Below are 27038 nucleotides of genomic sequence, written 5' to 3'. Positions count from 1 at the left end.
GAAGTATGAAATCTTAATAAGTCTATATTATAATGGAAATAGTTAGGAACATGATTTTATAATTGAAATATATATGTATAAAATGGAGACAAAAATATAAACTTCAAGATTATATGTATACTATAATAAAATTTAGCAAAATGCAACAAATGGTGATTTTGGGGAGAACCATCATTAGAATGATCAGGGGAATCAAAAAATAACAAAATACATTCTAATATCTATATGAAGAATGAGGTAAATAAGACAGCTATGTTTTTGAGAGAATCATGCAAAAGTTTTATTTTAAAAATATAACTGTTTCTTGCTCCTGTACCTTCCAATTAATTCATTAGATTGTGTTTAATATTCTTCTAAAACACCCTAATATAGGCAAAGAGGATTTGAAATGTAAAAAACCATCATAGTTTCCTATATTTAGGGTTCAGCTACATCTCTTACAATATATTAAAATGCTACTTCTGTTTGAAACACACTTTTACTCTGATCTACAGCTGAGAATTTTTTTTAAAAAATCGTTTTCTCTAAACTAGGTGAATCATCTTCTTTGAGTCATTTGAGTAACTTGGGAAATAGCTCCTTACTGTATATCAGTATTACAGGCTGAACTGTGTACCCCCCAAATTCATATGTTGAAGGCTTAACTCCCTGTACCTCAGAATGTAACTGTATTTGGAAAAAAGGTCTTTAAGAGATGACTAAATTAAATTAAGCCATTAGGTGGTTCTAATCTAATTTAATTGATATCCCTTTAAGAAGAGGAACTTTGGACTCACAGAGATATCAAGAGTATGTGTGCACAGAGGGACGTACATAGGAGGACAAAGCAGTGAGAAAGTGCCATCTACAAGCGTGGAACATTGTGGCCTCAGAGGAAATCAATCCTTCCAGCACCTCCATCTTGGATTTGAACTATGAGAAAATAAACTTCTGTTGCCTAAATCACCCAATCCATGGTATTTCGTAATGGCAGTCCTAGCAAACTAATACCAGGATAACTTGTGTGGATTAAAGGACTTAATGGATCTCCCAAACTCAGTACCCAACTATGCTAGCAACATATTTAGGTGTCTGCTTTATCATTTATTTTGTTTTATCAAGTATTATAATACTTTTTAAAAGAGTGTCAAAAATTAAAGAAACTCAGAAAACTGTCAGTCACATTTTGTTCTAATTTTTCTATTTTAAATACAGAATTTTGTGACGCTATATCAGCTCACCCCTTGTAAACATAAAATTCTATCACTGTGACCTCCTCTCCCACTCTCTTGCTCTCACATCCCAGACCTTCATTCTTTGACCCCAGAAGCCCCTGACCTACTTCATCTCCCCTATAATTTTTTCTCATAGTGCTACATTTTCCTTCATAAAAGCATATCCCATTTATAATTACACAGTTTAGATATTTCTGCTTTATTGCTTATTTCTTCCACTAAGTGTAAGTTCCACAAATGCAGGTATCAGATCTGACTTAGCATTTTAGATCCTATGCTTATAAGAGTGTTGCTCTGTAGTAGTAATGATAAGTATTTGTTGAATAAATGAAGGAATGACTAAGTTATTGAATAAACAATAGGTATTTTTGTGTTTACTGAAAGTGTGAACGAGATCCTAGGGCTAGGACATGACAGTTAATCACACTGTATAAAAATCACATTAGAAATAACAGGGATTGTAGCAATGAAGTACTAAAATTGGTTTATGGTCTAATTTCAAAACGAAACAGGGTTTACATTCAGTAATATGGTGTTACCTTTCCTAATCTTAGTTGCTCTCTATTAGGATGACAAATGCAAGCCACTGATGCAGTAACTTTTATTCTTTTTGTCTTGAATATTACATGTAAAGTAAAATTCTTACATTTCTAATAAGAAATTCTCTCCTTAAAGATTATAAATTTGAAGGTGAACTAATCTGTTATGTAAATAAGAGATTAAAAACTTAAGTGGAGATTCCCTTTGTGCAGTATATAAACTGAACAAAGTTGTATCTAGCAGTTCGATAAGAAAGGTAAAATACAATATTAAACTCAGTGCAAGTTTAGCTAGAGATCCAAGATAAGGAGATGAGAGCAGGGAGGAAGGCAAAGACCAAATGTAATCATTTATCTCAAGTTGCTCTTCAAAGATAAAACAAAAATCCCTTTTACCAATGTTTTTCCAAATTGACTCTACTTTCAGGAACACATCAATAAAATAATGAGCAATCATCGCATTGCACTAATTCACACACACATTCCGATGATGTTTTTATTTTGCATATGATGCTGCATAGCTCTCCTCTAATGCTCTTTGGAAAAGTGAGACATTTCATATAAACTATAAGAGCAGAATACTATGTCCTGACAAACTCTATTCTTAACAGTACTGACAGCAATATTGACAGAAATAACAATTCTATTGGGAAAGACTTTAATTGGATTATAGACAGGAATCAAAGAGCTATTGCCTTAAAAGTCAGAAGGCTTTCTTTCTGCACATTAAGTAGCTTGAATCTGTAAAATAAAAACCACTCAATGGGATTGACTTTAACATGGACACTAAAGTAAAAAAAAAAAAAAAAAACAAAAACCTTTCTACTTAAGAGTTTATGCAGGAAATGATGTGGGTAGCTTGCACAGACATTCATACAAAATGGCCCTTGCATATTTTATTAAATTATTTAATTATAAATTAAGTAAAAATAATCACTAAAGCAAACTAATTATGTTTTAGGCCTGTTTTTCTTCTTAAAATGAATGCTATAAACTGATAAGTTTATTAGAGTAGGAATTTCAATAAAAGGAACAAAGAAGGCAAATGAAAAACTTTATATATACATATAGTTGTGTGTCTATATACACACATATATATAATTACCTGTAATTTTACTTAAATATGTTCCATCTAAAAATATTTTAGTAAAAGTACAACCTTTCCTTTCAAATTAGGTTATGATATAATTGTTATATTTATATGTAGATATTAAGACCAATTAAGATAATCAACTTCATCATAAAATAAAGTATTTATAGTGAAGTGAAAACTTAAAGCTTCATAGTATTATTAAGTAAACTGCAAACTGCATAATATCCTCCATTTTATGGTCTAAAATAAAATCAAGACCATGATAGCAACTAGAGTTATAACTGTAAAGAAAAAAAAAGAAAAAAACTATTTTCTCAGAAAGACTCAATATATATTGCCCAGTCTTCTTTTTCCTTACACAGTGGGCCAATGCTAGTGAGAGTCACTGGTGGTAAATAAAAGACCTATCATTCAATATGAGTTCAAACAATGAATATTAATTGAGTGACTGTTATGTGCAGGCATTCTTCATTAAGCAAATAAGAATACTTGCCCACATGAAACCTACATTTTTGTTTTACATTCAACTGGAGAGCATATAAAGAACACAATCCCAGCAGTATTAACAATATAGTCAAAATTTCTTAGTAAAATCTCTACTGGTAGATATTTTCACATTTACCTCAATGATCCTATATGATCTTTATGATATTTCAAGGAAAATGCTAATGGATTTGAATATCACCAAATTAAAATGTAAAGCTCAAAGTAAGTACGGTTGACATAAAAATCACTCACAGGAAACTAAGATGGGTCATTTCAAATGGCTTCCCAATGCCATTAGGGCAGCCTGTTTCCAAATGCACAGAAAAGCCTAACCATTCAGGGAGCTGATCTCATGCATTTTGTTGAGGTGAAATGCATTGCAGAAAATCCCGTAAGTTATGTGTCAGACTCCAGCAGTATAAAACGTGGTAGGATGGAGACCAAAATATACAGTTTTCCTCCTGATCACGATGAGTTAGTTCCAAAAGATGGAACTCCCTTAGCTCTGTGAAATCAGGCAACTTTAAAAGGTCAAATTTATATTTGTAACAAGTGCCAGCTTTTGCTCTAACTAAACAAGGTATCTTGAGATATGCTGTCACCTGAGGGAGGTAAATATGATATAATTAACCCCTGAGCAGTCAAAACACTAATACTGATTGAGTGCCTACTGTATACTAGGCACCTTGGTAAGCATGGAGTATACAGTGTGATGGATTCTAGTTTAGGCAAACACTCAGCCAGAGCAATAATTCCTGACTTAGACACAAACCACTGCTGCAAGCCCTTCTTATATAATAGTAATCTCTCCTAAGACAGCCATATGAGGTCATAGCCTACCTTACAGATGATAAAAAGCTGTTTCAAACAGTTAGGAAAGGGCACAGTGAGGGTGTGTGGCACAGGATGGGAAACTAAGATTGTCTAGCTGTCATCCTATGCTCTAAACCAGGGGACCCCAACCCCGGGGCCACAGACCGCTACTGGTCCGTGGTCTGTTGGGAGGTGAGAGGCGGGCGAGTGAGCAAAGCCTCATCTGTACTTGGAGCCGCTCCCCATCGCTCGCATTACCACCTGAGCCCCACCTCCTGTCAGCATTATGGTGAGTTGTATAATTATTTTATTATATATTACAGTGTAATAATAATAGAAATAAAGTACACAATAAATGTAATGCACTTGAATCATCCTCAAACCATCCCCCACCCCGGTCCGTGGAAAAAACTCTTTCACAAAACCGGTCCCTGGCGCAAAAAGGTTCAGGACCGCCGCTCTAAACGATAAGCGTCGTCTCCCACACTGAGAACCTAACTCGGAGTCATATTTGGATTGCCAGCAAATGGTAGTCTCGTAAACCCAAAATGTTAACAATAATGAAGTGAGTACACTTTGAGTGAAAACAGTATATGTATAAGCATTACCTTTTATGACCTTTGCAACCACACTGTAAGATTATTCCTTTTCTGAAAAAGGAGGAAATGGAAGTCTGGAATGGGGTTATAGCTACATTAAACTGCTCTCAGACCCATGTGTACAAAATGTTTTTCTTGAAAAGAAATTTATATGCTACTCAGAGTCTTACTGTAAAATGAATTCTGTAATTCAATTAAACACTCATCTTGAAAACAAGAACATAAGTGGAAATTCCTCACTGGCATTCATGCAAATAAACGAAATAACAATGTTAAACCTACATATAATCTCTTGTTGTATATATTTAGTGTCGGCTATAGCTACTGCTGAGTTATACATTTACAAGGACAAAACCATGAAATTGATTTGTTTCTATTTATACCAGCAAAAAACTAAATAGGAAGAGAGCAAAAGGGTGAATTTATTTCTTTAGTATTTCCTTCTACTGACATTATGCAGTAGCATTCCTCTCTCTAACTTGGGGTGTTCTATGCTTTCTTAATTTTCTAGCTTCTAACCTCCTCACCTGAACAACAACAAAAATAAAACGGATCACTGACACTTGTTTTAAAATTCACTTATATCATTATTAAATTTTGTATATATCTATATTATTGCATAGAACATCTGATTTTCTGCTAAGTTTTCTCATAGAACATCAGCTCTGCAATATTCCTCACAAATGTCTGGAAAATACTAGGTAAAAAATATTAAATACAGTCCTTCTATGGTTTTTTCAGAGCTTTACTATCCACAGCAAATGATGGAATTCTAAGCAGAGATAATAGTACACAACTTGCCCTAAATTTATCTAGTTTTCTTAGAAAACTGTGTTTGGGCTGGGGAGAGAGGACATACATTAACTGTAGTTTGGGAACGTCCTTGCTAAGGCAAGTTTGAGGGGAAAATAACCCAGGTTTTCCCTTGTCCTTAATATTTTAAATGAGGGTGAATCATGAATTTGGTTTAGTCCTTTAAGTGGTAGGAGTTGAAGGGACGGATGATTAATGGTTAAAGAGAAGACACACTGGCTGCGCAGGCTTATGTTTCTGCCCTGTGTCCTGCGAAATGAAGGTACAGGCACTGTCTTCCCCATGTCCTACCCTTGGCCTGGCAGCAAAAAGGGATACAATAAAGAAGTAGCTTCAGGGCCGTATCAGGCAACCCTGAGTGTGGCAGGGCTGGGGAAGCCTGAGGAATAGAAAACTTACATGCCTCACATGGAACAAAGGCCACAGAAGGAAGCTCAGACATGGTCTTAGCACCTTTCCCCTCAAGCTAACAAGTCACATGGAACATGCTTTCCTCTTGACATGGTTCCTTTATGTTGACTGCATGAACAGAGAGGGTGTTGAAGTGTGTGGGGAAGATAATTGTATTCCTAAAGTACTTGGTATTAACAAGCCCATGTAAACAATACCAGTGACCATACTAGAGAAACAGCAATGGAGAACTGAAAAAGCTAAAAGATACACCTGAATAAAAACTATTGCAAAAAGATTTATGTATGGTTAATCACATTTTGGTTTAATAACAATAATGTAGATCAGACTCAAGGTGATTTGATAACTTTCATAAGGTATTTCATTGCAAAAATAATGACTATATGTGTTGCTTATACTGTTCAACAACCTGCTGTTGAATTGAAAATAAGGAACGAACAAATAGAATCAGGATCTGAGTCATTTTTGTTTGTTCTTGTTTTTTCTGTCATTTTGCTTTGTTTTGTTTGGATGCGAGAGCTTTTAGACTACATGACTGTTTCAAGGACTCCTGTGTAGTGTTTGTCTGAATATTAAGTTATCTTAATTGGTAGAAAGCTTTCTACATTTCTAGACTTAGAATCTTTCAAAGAAGTAATTGACGTTACACTTAAAGTAAAAAAATAAAAATTGCTCTGCAGATGAACAGATGGCGCACAGAGGATTTTTAGGGCAGTGAAACAATTATCCTGTATGAAACTATAATGGCGAGTACATCCTCATACATTTGTCAACCCACAAAATGTAAAACGCAAACAGTGATCCCTAATGTAAACTATGGACTTTAGTGACTAACAATGTATGAATACTGGGTCACTTGTAATAAATATATCACACTAATGCAACATGTTAAAAATAGGAGAAATTGGGGTGGGAGTAAAGGGTAAATGGGAACTCTGTACTTTTCACTCCTTTTTTTTCTGCCAACCTAAAACTGCTTAAAAATTAGTCTCTTGAAACAAGTAGGGCAGATATTTCCACTTAATCAAACAAACTCTGGCACAAGTTTGGAAAGGGCCTGACAATCGTACTTATATTGCTTTTCTAGATTCCTTTTCATTCAACAGTATAAATTCTTTCTTTATGTTGTAAAACAAGAGCAGATCTCTAGAGAAATTTATTTCAATAATCATAGTAAAAACACTTTCACCTCCAAAGTCAGAATCTGCTCTTTAGAACCAAATAGCTCATTCTGTAGGTGACAAACACTGTTTGATACAAAGAGAAACACAATGAGGGACACATTATCTTCACTTTCTCCACCAAACCCCAAGTTATGATAGTATCGTGAGGCACTGCAATTTAGGTTTAAGACCTATTGCTGGGATACTGTGGCCTTACTGTGTCAGATCTTAAAGTATAAGATATTAAAGTCCACTCCTCCACTTTGATCTGCTGTCCTCTGCAGTTATCAAAAGGTCAATTTATTTTGTTTCATTTTTCTTTTTTCATATTATCTTACCCTTCATCTTAATATAAATATTAACTAAAGTTCTTATTTCACTTTGCTTGAAAAAAAAATGCACAGACTGTACCATTATAGTTACCGAAAAGTAGCAGCAAAATGTGCGCACAGCACAGTAGAGATAACAGCAATGGTTCAGAAAAAAAAATCGGATTTGGAACTTCTCATTGCGTGAAAGCTCAAATTGAAAGGGAAATTGTTCCACCAAACATGAGAAGATATACTGGAAATCTTAAGGAAAGCCCTTTAAATAAGTAGTTCTCATGTATTTCTAATATCAGAATGAATGCATAGTGTGTAACTTGTTTTAAAAGTAGAGAACTTGCTTCTACGGCATTTCCACTGAATTCTTATTTTTTTTTAATTTTAATTTAATTTAATTTATTTATTTATTTTATACAGCAGGTCCTTATTAGTTATCTATTTTATACATATTAGTGTATATACGTCAATCCCAATCTCCCCATTCATCCCACCTCCACCCTCTCCACACCCCACCGTCCACTGCATTCTAAAGCTCAAAGCTAACTTGGGCTAATGTCTCTCTACCAGAAGCATCGTTGACTTTTAACATATTATATTTAAAAAGAAAAATAGCACTCTGATGATTTAAGGGATCTACAAACTATAAGACCACAGACCAAATTTGGTCCATGGTTTGTTTTGTATGCCTGAGAGCTAAGAATGGCTTTCACAGTTTTACAAAGCTGTAAGAAGGAGGAAGAGGAAGAGAAAAAAAAGGAGAGAGCGAGAGACTAAATATGGCCGGCAAAGCCTAAAATATTGTCTCGTCCTTTACAAAAAAAGTTTGTCAATCCTAACAAAAACATATCTTACCAAAAAAGGACCACTTGTTTCCAATCATTTCAAAATTAAGAGGCATACATACATTTTCTTCTATTTCATATGGTGTGTCTCCTAATAATATCAAAATTTCCCAGAAATATGTTCTTAGTCTACCCACAAAACACACTGGAACAGAACTGTATCACAAATAGAATTTAGATTATATGTACATCTATCTTTTACTTATAATTAAGATATAATCTTAAACGTGTAATATTACATTTTTTCAGCATGGTGAACATGTTTCCTCGTTATATGCGCTCTAAATTTACAAACTATATATTGATATGTGGGTACGTGGGGAGGGTGGAGAGGAAAGACAGGGACTGGACAGCCTGCAAGAGAAATCTGACCTCTGATTGTTTACTGAGTTTACTGTTTCTTGTTTTATTTTTCCTTCCTTTGCACAAATAAGAACTAGTTTTACAAAGAGAACTATGAATTTTAGGATGAAACTTTAAATTTGAGGGACAACTCTGAATGCAGGGATACTATCTAAGATTTAGAGATTGCATGTCAATTTTGTCAATCTTTTTTTTTTTTGATAAAGCTACTGGCACAGAATCCTAGCTGACACTTAATATAACTTTAGCACTAAAACTCTTTCTCAACGACAAACCATTTGCTTCTAAATGATTTAGCATACAAAAATGATTAATCATGAGAACAAATGAACTGTACATAAAGTTCAGATTACAAATGAATTAAAGTTATACAAACACAACTTAATTTAAAATAAATTCAAATAGCTTTCAGAGGAGTCATCTCTGGAATGTGAACAACAAGCAGAATTTATGTTTCTGCTGGTTTGTCACAGCAATGTTTGCCAGTCCAGTGAATGAGTGCTCATGGAGTACGTACGATATGTATTCAACATTGACATGCAAAGTTGGATGAAAAACCTGTTTTATTCAGAAAGGGGCTACCTTCCGAAACACCAAAATTTCTGGATTTTTTTTTAAGGTGATGTAACACTGAAGGGAAAAAAAAATACCTCAAACTTTCCACTACTCCATGCTGAGTGAACATTTCAAACTATGTCAAAGCAAGAGTCAGTAAACATCATGTTCTTGAAGCTTTACATTAGGTGACATGTTAAATCAGTATCCTCTAAAGAGACCTCTGAGGAGCTATGGGTAAAAGGCACATGCGGAATGCTTCTGAGATAAATTCATCCATAAATGTTCTTTCCCATTTTATTTATTTGCAAGAAAGGGAATAATTATTAGAAAGTAGCAAATTTTCCAAAATGGAAGAATCCTCAAAGTAAAAGCCTACCAAGGAAAGATAATCAATGAATGGGTATGGGATGGGGCAGAGATGGTGAGTGACACAAAGACATGTTAAGAGAAAAAGCATCCAAAGATAGTGTGTAATTATTTCAGCAAAAATAAGTAAATATGCTCATACTGAGAATATGACCTGAAATTGATTCAATAGTCAAATGGAAACAAAAACAAAACACTTGGCTTTTTCTTTTGATAAGTGGTATTTTAGATACAAAAATATAAAAATATCTTTGTATAAGAGTTACACATCTATCATTCCAATCTTCATGGTGCATTATTCCAAAATAAACATTAGTCATTTTAAAAACAACAACAAAGGCTATAATACTGTATGGAAAGAAATATCCTTACACATGTTGACTAGACATTAATCTTCCCTGTAAGGGTTAGATTTGGAAGTATTTGTAGACAGCTAAAATTCGTTTCCATAATATAACTCAGTAGCTAAGCAGTATAATGAAAAAAGGGATATTCAAATTAGAAGATATGGTACATTCAAAGTAGAAGAATTTGTTTAATTATTTGAATATAAATATTATTACATCTCAGAGGAACAGTACAAAATTTCAGGACTCATGGAGAGGCCATCCTCAAGTGAGTGTGATGTGGTAATTACCATATAATGTGATGGCTCTGTTATGAGACTAGGATCTCATCTTAGAGGGCAATACAGGGAAGGCCCGAGCAGGGAGAGATGTACTCCATGAGAGGACCATGGAAACATATTTGCGCTGCGCTAAATTTATGCATTTGCATGGGGCTATGGCAAAACTTCCTCATGTGGAAAAATAATGAAAGTATTAGAAATATAGTGTCAGAAAGTATTTCAGTATTATTAGAGTCATGACTGACATTCTCTTCACTAGAGCAGTTTAGAAAAAAAAATATTCTAGCCCTACTCTATACTTATTATACCACAATCTCCAGGGGTTAGGGTCACAAATCTGAGTTTAAAAAACAACCTGGGAGTTCCTTATTTTGACCACCTATATATCCTAACACAGTGAGAAGACTGATAAAATTTCACTAAACCTAATAGCTAGGTCCTTATCCCATTCACTCTTTTTTTTTTACATCTTTATTGGAGTATAATTGCTTTACAGTGTTGTGTTAATTTCTGCTATATAACAAAGTGAATCAGCTATATATATACATATATCCCCATACCCCCTTCCCTCTTGAGCCTCCCTCCCACCCTCTCAACCATTCACTCTTAAGACTATGCCATATGGATTTTGTATCAAACCTCCCCTTAAGGTTACCTGGGGTCTTCACTAATACCAATGGGCAATTTTAATTCCTCATCCATTTTGGCTGCACATATAGTCAGAGTGACCATCTCCTACCAGATATGATTTGTTCTTCCCCCTTCAGATTGTTTTAGTGACTTCCTCTTTCTCTAAAGGTCACTTTAAAAAGCCTGAAGTATTTGATGTCATCCTCCCATTTGCTCTCTTTGTTCAAACTACATTAGCCTTCTCTCAGTTCCTCACACACAGCTCACTTCCTTCCTAGGCTCCTTGTATGACAGAAAGAATAGTCTGATGATGATATTTTCTTTTTACCCCCCAAGTTTTCACTGATCATGCTGATAATTAAACTGTTGTTTTAAACTCTTAATGTCTATTATACCCAGGCTTAAATTCTCCACCTGGCACACTATAGTTGACATAATTTTAATTTCCATAATTATGCTGCCCTCTTCTTTGTCAGTACTCTCTTCTTACAGTTTCATCTAAACCTAGGGTCAGGAAAATTTTTGGTAAAGAGCCAGAGAGTAAATATTGTGAGTTTTGTGGGCCAAGAGGCAAATTTGTGCAATTGTCTGTGTTGAAAGACAGATAGTCTTTTGTATATTTTATATTTTACACTTTAAAATGTCAAAAAATATTTATAGTTCATGAGTCACATAAAATCAGGCAGCAGAACAGATTTGGCTCATGGGCTATAACAGCTCACCAATGCCTGACCTAGACACATGACTTTAAGCGTTATCTATAGGCCTACGATTTTCAAACCTACATCTCTAGCCAGGTCATCTTCTTGATGCCAACTTGATATTTCCACTTGAATTCTATCAGGCATCAGGAGAGAAGAGTAAAATCAATCACACCCATGTACTGACCTACACCTCTGCCACTTGGAATGTGCCCCATGTCATCAAACTTTCCCCATCCCAATAAGACACCATAACACCCCATGTCCCTAAATCCAAACGCCTCCTGTAATTCTTAATCAGTAAATCCTACCAGCTCTACCTTCAAAACAATTTCCAATCTCAACAAACTTTGCCCAAGTTGAGCGCTACAATCTTAATTCCAACCACGGTCATCCTTCACCTGGACAGGTGCAATGGTCAGCTAAATGGTCCCTCTTCAACCACTATTTTACTTCTCCCCAGTAGTACATCCTCCATACTGTAGACAGAAGGAACTGTGTAAAAGTAAATCTAATCATATCACATCTCTATCTTAAACCTTTCAATGGATTTGTTTTGCATCTAAACATTGCCTACAAAATCCTAATTTTTCTGGTCCCTTGAGAGCTCCTATCCTCATGGCTCTCCGGTGCCCTTCCTCATTCCAGCCAAACTGGCCTTCTTATTAAGAAAATACCAAGCATATTTGTTTTTGATAAAATTAGGATTTTATTTCCCTGAACAAAGTATTTCATTACATGATCTGGTTCATTCACACCTCAGTGTTTTCCAGGTCTTGTAAAGTCACACAAAAGATTAAAACAAAAACCAAAACCACGATGGTTCTTGTATGAATTACTTATCACAAAACTCTGGTAAGAATATAAATAGTCTTAATAGATATTTTTTTTAAACACAACACTTTGAAAGTCTAAGATCTATAATCACACTTGATCCAAAGAGCAGTAAGTGTGGAGTGAATCTGCCTGAGGCTTTAGAGAAAGGAGGCATATTAAAGACCATCAGAAAGCCTAGATAGGAATGAACTGTACGGTGTAAGAAGACAGATGAGGTGTTGCTCACATCAAAGCACCAAGAAACTCTCCTTTTGAAGTGGGAATACTTGACAGACACACATTTCCATTAGCTTTTAACTTCAGTAGGAATAATGGCCCAGATCATAAACATAAGTGAATTATTTAACTGATAAAGCAGTTTAGAAGTCACAGTCAAAAATATGTAATCTCTTCTTAACATTCAAAAGCAGAGTTTCCATCTTCCTCATTTATTTAATTTCTTTGGTTTTGGTGTTTTAACCAAGCTTATTTTTATTTCAGAAATTTATGTTTGTTATTCCTTTTGCTCAGAACACCCTGTATCTTCGAAGGACCTGCCTCTTTCTCTTCATTCCAATCTCAACTGAAATATCACCTCTTCAGAGAATTCTTTGACCTCCCTATAGCTACATCAGTGCCTCTGTACTTGCCAGTTATACTCATCCACATTATCACATCTAATCTTCTTCACAGCAGTACTCTTCACAGCATCAACTTGGTTATGTATTTGTGTGTCTTCTTCCTCCTTCTCTCCCTACTAACCACTTGAGCCTCTACCTACCTCATTGCTACAACCCCAGTGCCTGGCATAGAGTAAGCACTCTATAACTATTCTTTAATTGCCTTGCTGACTACAATGTATATGCTAATCCTTTTGACTTTTTACGATACTTTTTTTCTTTCTCCCTCTCTGTATTTGTCTCCCTCATCTCTCCTCTGGCTTTCTACTTAATTTTGAAATGCATATCATTTCATGTCCTCAGAATTTCTCCTTTCTATAATGAGAGAATAATTTCCTCAAAAACCTCTGTTTTGGAAAAAAAAAAAAAAAGGCATAAGGTAAGACAAAATAGAGTAAATGTTTGCTTGGTATAAGGAGACACCTTCCCATGGAAGGGCCATTCCACCAGGAAACAAACAAGCAAAAACACTGCTGGTTATTCCTGGTTCCCAGATTTGAAGCCAGTAAATCATCCCATGTTCAAGCAGCCTTGACCATAGAGATGAAAGATGTGTACTTATGGTTATTAACTCATTGCAACAGTCTACAACTTAATATGGTATTGACTGACGTGATAGTAATTCAAAAGAAGTTTCATCAACATTTTCCAACAGAACAAATGCCCTTTCTAATTAGCATATCCAACCAAATACCTAAATCTGATGAAGAATTAGTTATACATCATGCTAAATTTGCATTGGCTCACTATTCTAGAAAGCTTTCAAACTAATGTAAAAAGAGATATTCAGTAATGGAAAAGAGAAAATAAAAGCTCATTTTAATCAGTTTAAAATAAAATTTAACATTATGTTAATACAGTAGTTTGTAGTTGACTGCGAGAGCAATAAAGTGATATTACTGACTCCTAAGCAGTGACCACTGTATAATCTGAAAACTCAAAGTGAATTACCAAAAGAGATCTCAACATCCTTTAATAGCTTCCCACTTCACTCCAAACAAAACCCAAATTCATTACAACTGCAAGTAAGACTCTCAACAGTCTCCATCCCTTCCTCACTGCGTTATTTATTACCTCTTCTCTTACTCCCCACCCTTTGTGTTTTGCTCTAGCCACATAGTTTTTTGGGTTTTTTTTTTTTTGCTATTCTTACATAACACCAGGCATGATCCTACTCAAGATTTATACATTTGTTGTACTCTTGCAAGGAATACTCTTGCCCGGAATCTCTGTGTGCCTCAGGTTCTCACTGCCTTGGACTCTCAATTGCTATTTTCTCTATAAGGTCACTCCTAACTATCCAATTAAAAATTACCCTCTTAGAATTATCTGATCCCCATCACATAATTATTTTTCACCATCTAACTTGCTATACTTTACATATTTACATTGCTCATTGTCTGTCATCTGTATCCCCACATTAGAATGCAAGTTCCATGATGGCAGGGTTTTTTGTCAATTTTCTAAACTGCTCAAAGTAAATATAAAGTTTTGTTGAGTCAATGAATATGTACTCTGAGACATCAAGGAGCTTATACATAAATAAGGAAAAGACACAAATGAACAATTATAAGGCATACTGAGAAATATTGTATATGGGGAGCTTTGTAAACTGCCAGAAGCAACATCAAAATAATAATGTAAAAAAAAATTTTTTTTAAATAATAAAAAAGAAAATAATAATAATGTAGAATCTGGGCAGAGACAGAATAGGTGATATCTCAGTTAAGGGAGAAAAGGAAGATAGACGGAAAAAAGAGAGAAAGCAAGATCTTACAAATGTGCATCAGAAGTTACTGCAGGAAAAGTAAGTTAAAAAAAATCATCGCATGAAAGAAAAAACGTAAGATATATTGCATCCCATTATGTTATATACAATTAACTATATAAACCAAACACAGCTTATACTTGATAAAGCTAAGTTGAAAAACAGATCACACTATGACATGACCAAATATAAACCTGTGTTTCTAAATTTTCGGAAAATCTTCTAGACAAGATACATGATGATTTTGGGAAGCAAAGTCGCTGGTGGATGAGGCACATATCCCTTAAAGAAAATACCCAGCTTGTGAACACTGTGTACAGCCTTCATAATGGAAAGGTGCCAGATTAATTTTTTTTAAAGTCTCTTGAAACCTAAGTTGGCAACACTGAAATTCATGTGTAATTCATGAGCTTTTTAAAGGACACGTAATAAGTGACAGAGAAGTGATTCCCAAGTATGTCTTTACGCTGAGGTAGGTATGACATTATAGGTTGAAGCGGTAGAAAGAAACAAAAAGAATTAAGAATAAGCAGTATTTTCTGCCAAAGACCAAGATGCCCAGTCTCACACACAGGCTATTTTGAATCTCTTGACTCCAATGTCTGAGGAGTCTAGTTTGTTTGTCCTTAATTATTACACAAAGAACTTCAGTTGCTTTTAAAGCACAGTTTAACACTTCATACCACGAGTTGGCTACGAGGCTGACTACAAAGTCAGGTGGAGTAGGGTAAGCGCCTGCCTGAGGAAGGAGCCACCGCCTTCCTCAGCCTTCTTCCAATTTATTTCTATATTTTGGTGGCAAAAATCCTACTAAAAACTTCATATGCAGATAAATTTCAGAATTTACATCATGTTTTACTATTATTAGCATATGTTAGAATTACATATTTCTAACTTATGTGTTTCTCACACCTGCTCCTGTCACTTCTCCCTTTTTTCCTGTATTTACCACTTTCTTCTATTCCTCTCTTTAGCTATTTATGGTCTCTTTACTCCCAGTTTAACTTCTTTTTTCTCTCCATATGTGTGGCTGGGGAGAAAGATAAGGCTAGCATATCACATAGAAGATAATGTCTTATAAACTTATCTATTCTTCAAGTCAAATTCCATAACAAATTTCAAATACAGCAAAAAACTTCAAATGAAATTTTAATTCTAAACCAAGTGCCCACTGTCTTTAAATGTGTAAACACAGAACATTAAAGCTCCCCAATAACAAATGCTAAGGGCACTTGGAACAGTGTTTAAAATAATTTTTTCCTAAATAAATTTAATTTTTAGAGGGTATAAGAACCTTCATAAAATGAGATTTACCTTAAAGAATAAAATAAATGGGAATTAAAACATACTTTAGACCTACCAGAGAATGGACTTGAGGATACGGGGAGGGGGTAGGGTAAGCTGTGACAAAGCGAGAGAGAGGCATGGACATATATACACTACCAAACGTAAGGTAGATAGCTAGTGGGAAGCAGCCGCATAGCACAGGGAGATCAGCTCGGTGCTTTGTGACCACCTAGAGGGGTGGGATAGGGAGGATGGGAGGGAGGGAGACGCAAGAGGGAAGAGATATGGGAACATATGTGTATGTATAACTGATTCACTTTGTTATAAAGCAGAAACTAACACACCATTGTAAAGCAATTATACTCCAATAAAGATGTTAAAAAGAAAAACAAACATACTTCATTATGTTGCACAGTAAAAATATGTTTTAAAATATTGTGAACAAATGTTATCTACATATTGGATAATGTTATATAATTTCAGTAAAAAGAGGTATCAATTGCCATGTTCTTCCCCCATAAAAATGGAATATTTCACACCTGGCCTTTTTTCTCCCCCTGGCAATGGCTTTGATGATCAAAAAGACAGTTGAAAACACTGAAAAAAGTACTATGTCATAATTTTATTAAAAGCATCTAATCTAAATTGTGAAAAGGAATTCCTTTCTGCAGAAAAAAATATGCATATATATATAAGCGAGCACTCCAAAGCAATTCTTTATAATTAGACATTTATGGTATCACCTCCCTTACACTACACGGGCTCCCATGCAGACTGCATGAGGGGACGTACGTTGAGACTTATTTTAGGAATATAACCTTCAGGTGTCTGCGAAGAACCTGAAATGCACAGATAGTTTTCTCAAAAATCCAAATTTTGAGGAAAAGTTCTTCAAAAATATTGTCTTTAAGGTAAATCCACTTGCATTCTTAAATCACTACTTTCCCTATTTACAATATAATATGAACATTTCAAGTTATGGAAACGGTGTACTGCATCCAGTCGCTATAAATGGCTGGCTTTTTTTGTAGGAAAAGGCTGTTAGGAATTGTTGGAAGAATTTTAAATGTTGTTGAGGTGGGCATCTATGGGGGTTTTCAGGTTTGGGACAATTTGCATTTATATTTTAAGCAGTTTAAACCAAAACCAAAAGTGGACATAAGTAACATAATTCTGCCATAGACTAAATTCTGCCATACATATTTTTGTACGTGTACACACACACACACACACACACACACACACACACACATACTCGTTATCTAGAACAATGGAAAATTCTTTACATTTGGTAAACAATGGTGGACTTCTATTATACAGAAAGTTCAATTTCACCACTATTTAGCTCGATGAAATTTTAAGGTCAGGTCTCCTGAGACATACAAATAATTATCTTTTAATATTGACTGCCAAATGTCTGAGCTTACTTCTCTTAAAACAATATTCAGTTACAAGATGAAAATATTTTACCCAAGTTAACTTGAAAGACATAAACTCTAGGTGGCATTAGGGTCCTTCAAGGTCATTATTCCTTACCAGTCGTGATTCTAATATATTAAAATTCATAGATCACATTCTCTGAGATATTCTAATTGAAAAGCTATAACTGTAAACCTTCAACTCAAAGTTGGATACTATTTTCATTTACTGACAAAATTACATAATCACTTAAGTTTATTGAATGAAAGAAAATGAGAGAAACAATAAAAATACCTTTGGCACATACTGGGAAAAGATTTCAAGGGAAAGAGAGAAAGATATAGAGAGAGGACTCTTTATCTCTCCATCCATCCATCTATCCTAGCAAAGCTTGTCTCTGATCTCTCTAAAGAAAAAAAATGGATGTGTGATGAATGCAAAACACAAGTGATTAGCTTTGTGTAAGTAAATATAATGATTCAAAGATAATATAGTTTAACAACTTGAAAAACAGGACAGCCAAATAATTTACTTTTCCAAAATTTTTGCCTCTTAAGTAAAATATTTCATGATGAAGATCATGAAACTAAAGATTATAATTGTTAAATATTATCAGATTTTATTTTTTGAATGCTCAATATATTACACAAAATCTGGTCATGAAAATGGAAGATAAAATAAATTGATTTGTCTTCAAAAGTGAATTTTGTTATATGAGTGATCTCCATTTGCTTCCTCAAAATTTCAAACTCTTACATCTAGCTTCAGGGTGGCCAATTGGAATTTCAACATGTAAATTTTCATAGAAACCAAACTGATTAAAATTCTGTGGGCACTCATGATAATATATTAGAAATTATCGCTATGTTTAAACACTATATTAGCTACAAAAATCAGGAAAGTAGTGCTAATTCAAAAACTCTGACAAACTTGTTTTTAGAAACAGACTGACATATTCATTCTTCTTTTTATTATTCTTAACATGTACCAGAAAAATAGCATACCTTTATTACGTACCAGAATAGAGCTCCTTTATCGACGCCATTAAGAGAGAAATATATTTTTATGAATTACCAAGCAATATTTCTGAATGGTTTGTTTGTTAAAGTCAAATCAATTTCTTTATTTTTAACAAGTATTCATATTAATCCCAAACTGCCTCACATTGCCTTTAAATTCACACGCATCTCAGTGACTGTTTAAACAAATTACATAAATTACACTTTTACCTTTATACACATCTCATTAGTACTTAAGCATATTGTTGGGGAAAGAAAGAAATGTGATTTCTGAGTTTGGAAAAAATTTCTCAGTTCTGAATACAATAACTGTTACCTGCACTTCCGAAAATCCTGTAAATCTACTGGATTCTCTGCTGCCTTTATAGCCCTCTTCCCAGTCAAAAGTCCCATGATTTTACCTGTTGTGTTATAAATTACACCTATACATATTGGATATTAGTTCAGTTTTTTTTAGATTATCCCCAAAGTCAATGCCTAATTCAGTGTTTGGAAACATATATGTGTACAATTATAACAGTTCCTTTAAAGACAAAAATAAATCTGAACGTTTATGTTACTTGTTTTATTTGCACAGTAGACATATTTTCTATTAAAAAATGATGTATATTCTACTTATCTTGAGGATTGACTTAATTTTCACTTTTTATGCAGTTTCTAATGTACTAACCACTTAAGCAGCATAGGAATGGGCAGAGTCCAAGTCACGGAATGCTAGTCTAAGGATAAGCATCTACTATTCCATAAGTCAAATGTCAGGAAAACAGATGTCCTCAAGTGGATGCTTTTCTTGATATAAAAAACTGACAAGGGACATCTACCTGATTCCACCTACTCTTTCCACTCTTTTCTTCTTATTTGACCTTGATGCCCCCAGGGGGATTATCGGCCAACCGTCTTATTTAGAATTCAGACTGAATTTCCTATAATATTCGTTATAAGTGATGGCTGCACACAGTTGAATTAATACTGAGTATGACGCTTCATATACATTCTAGAATAAGTGGATTTTTGTCTTCTGTCCTCAAACTTAATTACCATTTCTAACATGGTTTTTATGGGAAAGAACATCCAGATTTCCCAATGACTTACAAATAATTAGAATATAATCTACTGATAAATATGGAGCACTTGTATAAAAAATACAATTTAGCTTTGCTTATCATTCCTAAGAAATTTGAATTTACATGAAAATAACTTTATTAATTTTGCATGCATGTTTGCTACAAAAATCATACTCATTAATATGTAACCACAACTCTGGACTTTGGAGGTCCTAATAATTAAAGTTCAAGACAAAGTTGTAAACTTAATAGAGAAAAAACTTTACAGATTTTTAATGTATTATTTTCTTACCAATAGTAAAGTACTATGAGATTTTTATTTACAAACATATCCAGTAATATAAAGTTTTAATTTTGAAACTTTTATTTTAAAATCCTGCTTAATTATATGTCCCAAAGTGAGGAAAAATTAATATTTAATGAGGCTTATTGATCTAAATGGTAATATGTACCTTGGGTTGTACTTGAAATTATAAGATTTGCTTACCATGCCTGAGAAATCTGCTTCATTCAATCTAGCTATTGTAAAGGAAGCAAAATTCCCTTAACATAGTACTAAAGCATTCCATTATCTTTTCTATTAAGTTGTTTTGTCCTTTGAATCATTGCCTATTTTAATTTATACTTTTAAAAAGAAATTAAATTAATTAACTTGCATTTACCATTAGAAGCTTCACTATAGCTTAGCATGATATCGATTTCAGGGCATGTTTTTTACAAATGATGGTCACTATCAAAGGAAAGAATATCCAAGCAATCAATATTGAAGAAAGAATAAAGAGCATGGGCAAATAAGAGAGACAATACTTATTCTTCTTCAAATATCTGAAATATCCAATAAGCTCTTAACCAATGAGAATAAACCATAATCCCTGGAAATGACGGCCACAGAAAGGGTTTTGCCAATCTCCTGTAATACTAAACATACTGTTGGATCACTATTGCAGAGAAACAGTTGTCCTGCTGCATTTTAGTGATCCGACACATTGCCGGAGGAATAAACAACTCTCCTAGCCAACAGAAATGCTGCCTACAGATTCTTGTTTTAAACCTTTGATGAAAAAATATGTGTGTTAAATATGATTTTCTTACATTATTTTTAACAAAAGAGAAAAGCAAAATGAGAATTCAACTAGTTGTTATCATAAATTCTTAATGGCTTGAAAGAAAAACTAAAAACCAAAGTTTATTTCATTATTAAAATTGATTATCTGCATATATGTATACATACCTATTCATATACAAGACACACATGCATTTTTATTTTTGAAAAACATCTTCCTATTTTATTTCAAAAATTAATGAACAAAATTATATATTATAAAGAAACAATGTTCTTTTTGAACAATCTTTTCAAAAGAGTTAATAAACTTACTTAAATATGTACAATATTTAATGGATATTTTGGAAACCACAGGACTAACAAAAGGTCAACACCACTATACAACATTTTCAGTCTTATCTAGAGCAAAGCCCTCATACCCTTCCTGCTCACAGATTTCAAGGCTTAACAAATGCAGAAACAATGTCAAAATGGATTCTCCTCTAAGACAAAACAAAATTCATGGCGTCAGGACTTCCTTTTATCATATACAACATTAAATTGCTATGTGCATCTGAGTAGGCAACACACCTCCAAAAATAATACTTATCACAAAACACATTTTCTAGACACTAGCTTTGGCATAAACCACTCCATAGAGCTACTGATCAAATCAGTATACTGAAAAACCTTATTACAAAATCTATGATCCTTTTCAACTCCACCTCAGGACACAACACTCCTGCAGCTCCACTCTATCATTAATTTCCTCCAAATACACTTGGCAAAGCAATGAGGAACGTCAAATTTTCCACTTAATTTCTGAAGAACATCACACCCTTTAATGAATATGTTCTTGAAGTTTAAAAAATTAAAACATAAAAGTCACTAAAGAGATCCAAAAGCTTCACTTCAAAAATATAATAACTTTAATAGGTGTTTGTAAAATCATATAAACACACACACAAATATATCCATGTATATAGCATCTACTACAACAGAGTAAAGCCAATCTTGAAGCAATGGCTTCAAATATGACACACCAACACACCAAATTCTAGCTCAATTTAACTGCTTTCGTAAGCATTACAGTCCACTTTAACAAAGAACTTGGGGAAAGATTACAACAAATCACTTAAAACATCAAACCAAAGGTCCACGTAATCTCAAATCTCATATCCAGCTCTCAAAATATTAAAACATGCTTGCACCTACCTTGACCTTGTCCATTCCCCTGCTGACTCCAAAGGATCACAGTCATCATTAGCAGTCCTGGAGTCCATGTCCACATTCTTCTAGTGACATCTCCTTGTCTTCTGGCCATTGCATTTTAAATTCTGCATATTGAGAGGAGTGGGCATGAAAAGTATAATAAATTACAACCTAAAAGAAATGTATTATCACTCAAATCCCATATCTAATAGGCATTGTGTGTTTACAAATCACCCTGCTTACAAGGGGATACATTTGAAAATCATGCTTCTCTTTGGTATTCTCACTATGATGATTAATATGAAAGCTCATTCATCTTAAATCTCGTATTCTCAACATTCATTTGAATATTTTTCAATATCAGTTTGCAAAATCGACTATTAAATCTATGAACGCTTAAAAAGGACTTCCAAAATACCCACTGGAGTATAGTCAAGCAAAACACTGTACATGGACACTCTATATAAGTCGCTATTTAAGTAAATTGATGTATTAAAAACACCATATCATCTCTACAAACATACACAAATATGACTTTTCAACACATTTGTGTAAACTCAGCATAAGTATCTCATATCTCTGTAGTTTTGAGTAAAATGATATTCTAGTTAATCAGTAACTTTAACAGCATAGAGATTCATCATGTACACAAAACTAATCTTGTGTACTTAAAACTGAGAGTACAATTAATTACAGAAAACCCTTGCAATTCTAATCCCGGATATACAAACCATATATATAGGAAGTCATACACATAAAATATACTTGAATATGCATTTTGATGCTGTTTTTAATACTAAAACATGAAAATGCTTAAATGCCCAAAGGGATATTATTTGTTCATACAGTTGAATGATATATATAGTACCTAAGATGAATAGACTTAAGTCACTTTTACCAAAATGGAGCAATGTCAAAAATAAAAATTTAAACAAAAATAGCAAGTTGCAAAATGATAGGTTCAATAATATATCTTTTATATGTAAACATATAAATATATAAAAATATAATTTTATATTAAATTATGTATAAAAACATACATATAAACATAATACTTGTTTACATATACAACATAATAAGCCATAAGAATGATAAACACCTTCCAAAATTAAGAAATTTCAAGATTAAAATTTATAAAGTCATTAAGAGGAATCTTCAGAGAAGATTACCCCTAAGTTCCAGTGTTTCCACATTAACAAAATATGGAGCTAAGGAAAGTGAATTTAATGATTTCCTGAATAAACTCCATATTCAAAATGCTACATAATCCTAATTCTAGTAAATTTGGAAAGGACTCCAGGCATCAGAACTTTTTCTTCTCCCTTTCTTCTACATTAAGAAAAGAGGATTTAATTACTCACTTTGAATTATTTATTTCAGACTCATAGTGTCAAAGCTAAAGGGAAATTTAGAGCCAACTAATCCATCCTCCTCATTTGAAATAAGAGGCCAAGAAGGTTGGAATGACATTTCCAAATTCACATGTAACAAGAGAATGATGATGGCGATGAGAGTCTTAGTACTAAGAAATGTTTCTTGAAAATTTACATTTTCCCAGGTTATTTTAATATACTGATTGCCTTACATTCCTAGTTCCATTTCATTCTCACAGAAATGCTATGAGATAATATCACAATCACCATTTCAGAGCTGAGAAAGCAGAGACTTAGAGAAAAGCCACACAACTCCCAAGTCATGTAATTAGTATGTACTATTGTGACTTCAGCCAAAACAGGATGACCTCAGAGCCTATGCTCTGAACTAGCAACCACTGTGCAGGAATTTAGTCCTAGATCTCCCAGCTACAGTCCAGTAATCACTCTGAAAAGGATGCTGAGAAGAGGAAAAGGAGATAGCTTACATAGAGAACCTTGTGTACTTATCCCAAATAAACATCTTCAAATTGAAAATCATTAAAACATAAGACAATTGAGCTATCACAGTTAAAAAAAAAAAAAGCATCAGCCCTTTCCAGAGTAACATGGGGTGTCCAGAGAAAATCTCAACATCTTCCCAACACACCTCAGCATTACTAATAATTTTACATTGAAGAATAAGATGAATAATATTACAGAAGAGCTATAGTGATGCCTGATTATTTGTTTAGGGAGCAAGGGGCAGGGTAGGAGGTTATTATCAAAGACCAACTTTAGTGGTATGCATCTGTAATGTGTGTGTGTGTGTGTGTGTGCACGCGCGCACGCGCACACACACACACACACACACACACACACTCTTTTAACCACTAACTGATAGATCTTTGTTCCCTTCTAATCAACATGTAACCATTTTTATCTGGTAGCAATAATGTCAAAATTCACATTTAACTCACCCTTAAATGTACTACTTTTGCAATTTATTTTAATTTACTGTTTCCTTAACTCCTGTATACCATACTCATTTTAAATGGCATTCTGTTCTTATTCTACATAGAATTGAAGCAGTATATGAAAAATCTTAAAATACTCTTCAAGAAGGATTGGCATATAAAACACCAGTTCCATTATACATTTTAGTAAAATTTTAAAGAACAGATGGCTTTCAAATTGTTATTGTAATCAGAAGAAAATGTAACCTTCCTTTCCAATTTGATGTTTATGGAAAACCAATAGTTCTTAAATGCCAAGTTTCTACAATGTATTATCTATATGCTATTCCTGCCCTTCTATAAATATGAAAATCATGACTTTCTATGAAATTTTATATTAATTAACTGGACTCTCATAAGGTAAAACCAATCCATTTCTTTATCCTTATGAAAGAAAAACAAAATAGCTAGAAAGGGGTATGCTAGATGAACCAGAAAATAAGGTTATCATGTACCATAAAGGCATGCAATGGACTTCTCTAAATCTTTTTTGGAACACTCTTTTCATGCATATGAAAATAAAAACTAAGTGAAAAATAGCTGCTTTATCTTATGAACTTTACTTGTACCTGTTACTCTTTAAAGACTGGAATAAGTCCTAAAACACAGATAGTTGGATTCATTGTGCTTTTCTGGCAATAGATGTGATATTCAATGAGCAGAGAATTAGAATGTGGCTCTGCAAGGATTTTGGAGCAAATAGCATTATGAGACAGTGTCATGGCTCCATAGATTCTCTCCAGAATGCTGCTCTGTCAGATGGAGCCCCAGTCATACCACCTGGTCTGAGGGTCGCTTCATATCTAGAGGTGTTCACTAGGAAGGACACTCTTAAGTTAATAAGACTGTTAGGCTGTAGAACACCTACCATCAATGGAAGTGAAGACTTCTAGGTATTAGAGCCACTCCTGTTACAGACCATCTCTGGGTTTTATGTGCAGCCAACTCCTAAAAATTATTCTGCCCTCTCCCACTCATTCCACCTCTCATGTGGATCTTTTCAATATTTGCTTCCTCCCTAGCCAGCAGACCCAACGAACCAGCCTAGGTTGTATGTATACATACAAATGTATCTCAGCAACCAGACAGGTAACACCTTCAGATTTGCTATTTCATTGTGATCTATAGAGAGTGGCTCTAGTCACCTTCTAGGATAAGTTCTACAGCAGCTTCCTTAAAGAAAATTCTTTTCTGGAAAAAAAGGTTTCCTTGCAAGTCCCTCTCCTGGCAACTGGTTTCCTCATTGAAGTGCTTCTTCAGGGAGTGTTGGGACATGCCAGTGAGCCTACAGGTTGATGTTTTTTTCGCTCAACTTCTCCATTATAATGCAACCTATCTGGTCACCCTTTTAAAACTAAAGACCAAAGAATCAACTGGGATCAGGAAGTGACCATAGCTCATAGGTCATCAATTTCTCTTCTCAGCATATTATAGGAACACAATCTAAGCCAGAAAAAAACAGCAGAGCCCATTACAGATCTCAAGTTCCAGTAATTAACATTGATTTTTTTCAATGGGAAATTTTCATTAGAAGCCAGCACATGACTTACATTCAGTAATAACTTAGATTAAGACATATTGGAGCCTCACTTTAACACTGTCCTTGGTCTAAATGCCATGGAGTCATTTTTAAAAGGGGTCTTTTTGACATTAGTAAATTCTCATAGGTAGGATCTATCTCAGTCCAAACTATACCTGACATGTAATAGTGACAAAGTTCTGTGTAATCCAAACTAATAGTACAATTTATATAAATTATATATACAGATACAATACATGAATACATTTATATATATTTTTTTCAACAGGATAAAACTTGGAGGCTGAAACTATTACTCTCGGCCATCACGCTTTAGAATAAAGAGCCCAAGCAATGAAAGGACACTTAGATGCTGACCCTGTTTAATATCTATGACAAATTAATTAACCTCTTTAATATTCTGTTTCCAGGATATGTGACAAATAAAAAAAAAATCTCTAAAATTCCTGTAAGCTATAAAGTGTGAAAATTCTATTATGTCATTGGTTCAGGAGAAACAGATAAATCACTTGCCATTTGGCATTATAAAAAAACAGACATCTCAAAATGTAATATAACATGCACTTCTGTCCTAAAGTGTGGTCCATAAACATTCTGCTTCAGAATAATCCATGATGCCTGGTAAAATGTACAGGCATGAGCATCACTGTGGACATGCTGAATCAGAACCCCCGGAGATGAAGCCTTGGAATAAGTAATATATGTAATAAACCCTTCAAGTGACTCTTTTTAATTATAAAATTGGGAATAACTAGTTTATACCATGGCACTTACTTAAAAAATTATAAATAGATTTCATAGAAATCTACAGTCTTTCTACTCTTAATGATTGATTTTTCAGTGAAATATGACTAGTCATCTATATATAATTTCAAATGAGTAAGAGACCTAAAACAACAAGTTTAGCATTAATCACCCTAACATTTGAGAGTCCAAGAGAGCCATAGGGGCCTAAAGTCCTTCCAGAAAGGAAGAGTGATTTATCCTCCTAAACTCTGTGGAATTACTGACATAGCATAAAACCATTCATGTGTGTCCTGATATCCTCTCAAGTGGACTTAAAGAGGAACCATTCCCAGCCCAGATTTCCTGACCCACACCTCTTTTGTTAAGATAGGGTGAGGAGCCTTTCAGCCTTGGAAACTATAGGAAGTGAACAGACTGTGGACTCCACTGGATCTAGTTAATCAACTCAACAAATATGTGCCAGATATTATACTAGTTACTGAGCTATAGTAGCGAACAAGAAAGCCAAGGTCCCTGGACTTTTAGGGCTTG

General features: G+C 34.1%; 1 protein-coding gene across 1 annotated transcript in view; it reads right to left on the bottom strand.

The window, feature by feature from the left end:
• The window catches only part of ROBO2 (roundabout guidance receptor 2), a 1637092-nt gene that overhangs the window by 1591279 nt on the left and 18775 nt on the right, over positions 1 to 27038 (bottom strand). The window contains exon 2 of the mRNA XM_027102521.1: positions 21856 to 21977. Coding sequence (XP_026958322.1) covers positions 21856 to 21964 — 109 coding nt within the window. The 5' untranslated portion in view covers positions 21965 to 21977. The remainder of the gene's footprint in view (positions 1 to 21855; positions 21978 to 27038) is intronic.

This window comes from Aethalodelphis obliquidens, unplaced genomic scaffold, assembly GCF_003676395.1.
Source record: "Aethalodelphis obliquidens isolate GAN/ISIS:26980383/991018 unplaced genomic scaffold, ASM367639v1 scaffold1, whole genome shotgun sequence".
NCBI lineage: Eukaryota > Metazoa > Chordata > Mammalia > Artiodactyla > Delphinidae > Aethalodelphis > Aethalodelphis obliquidens.
This window is presented reverse-complemented; position numbering and strand designations above follow the sequence as displayed.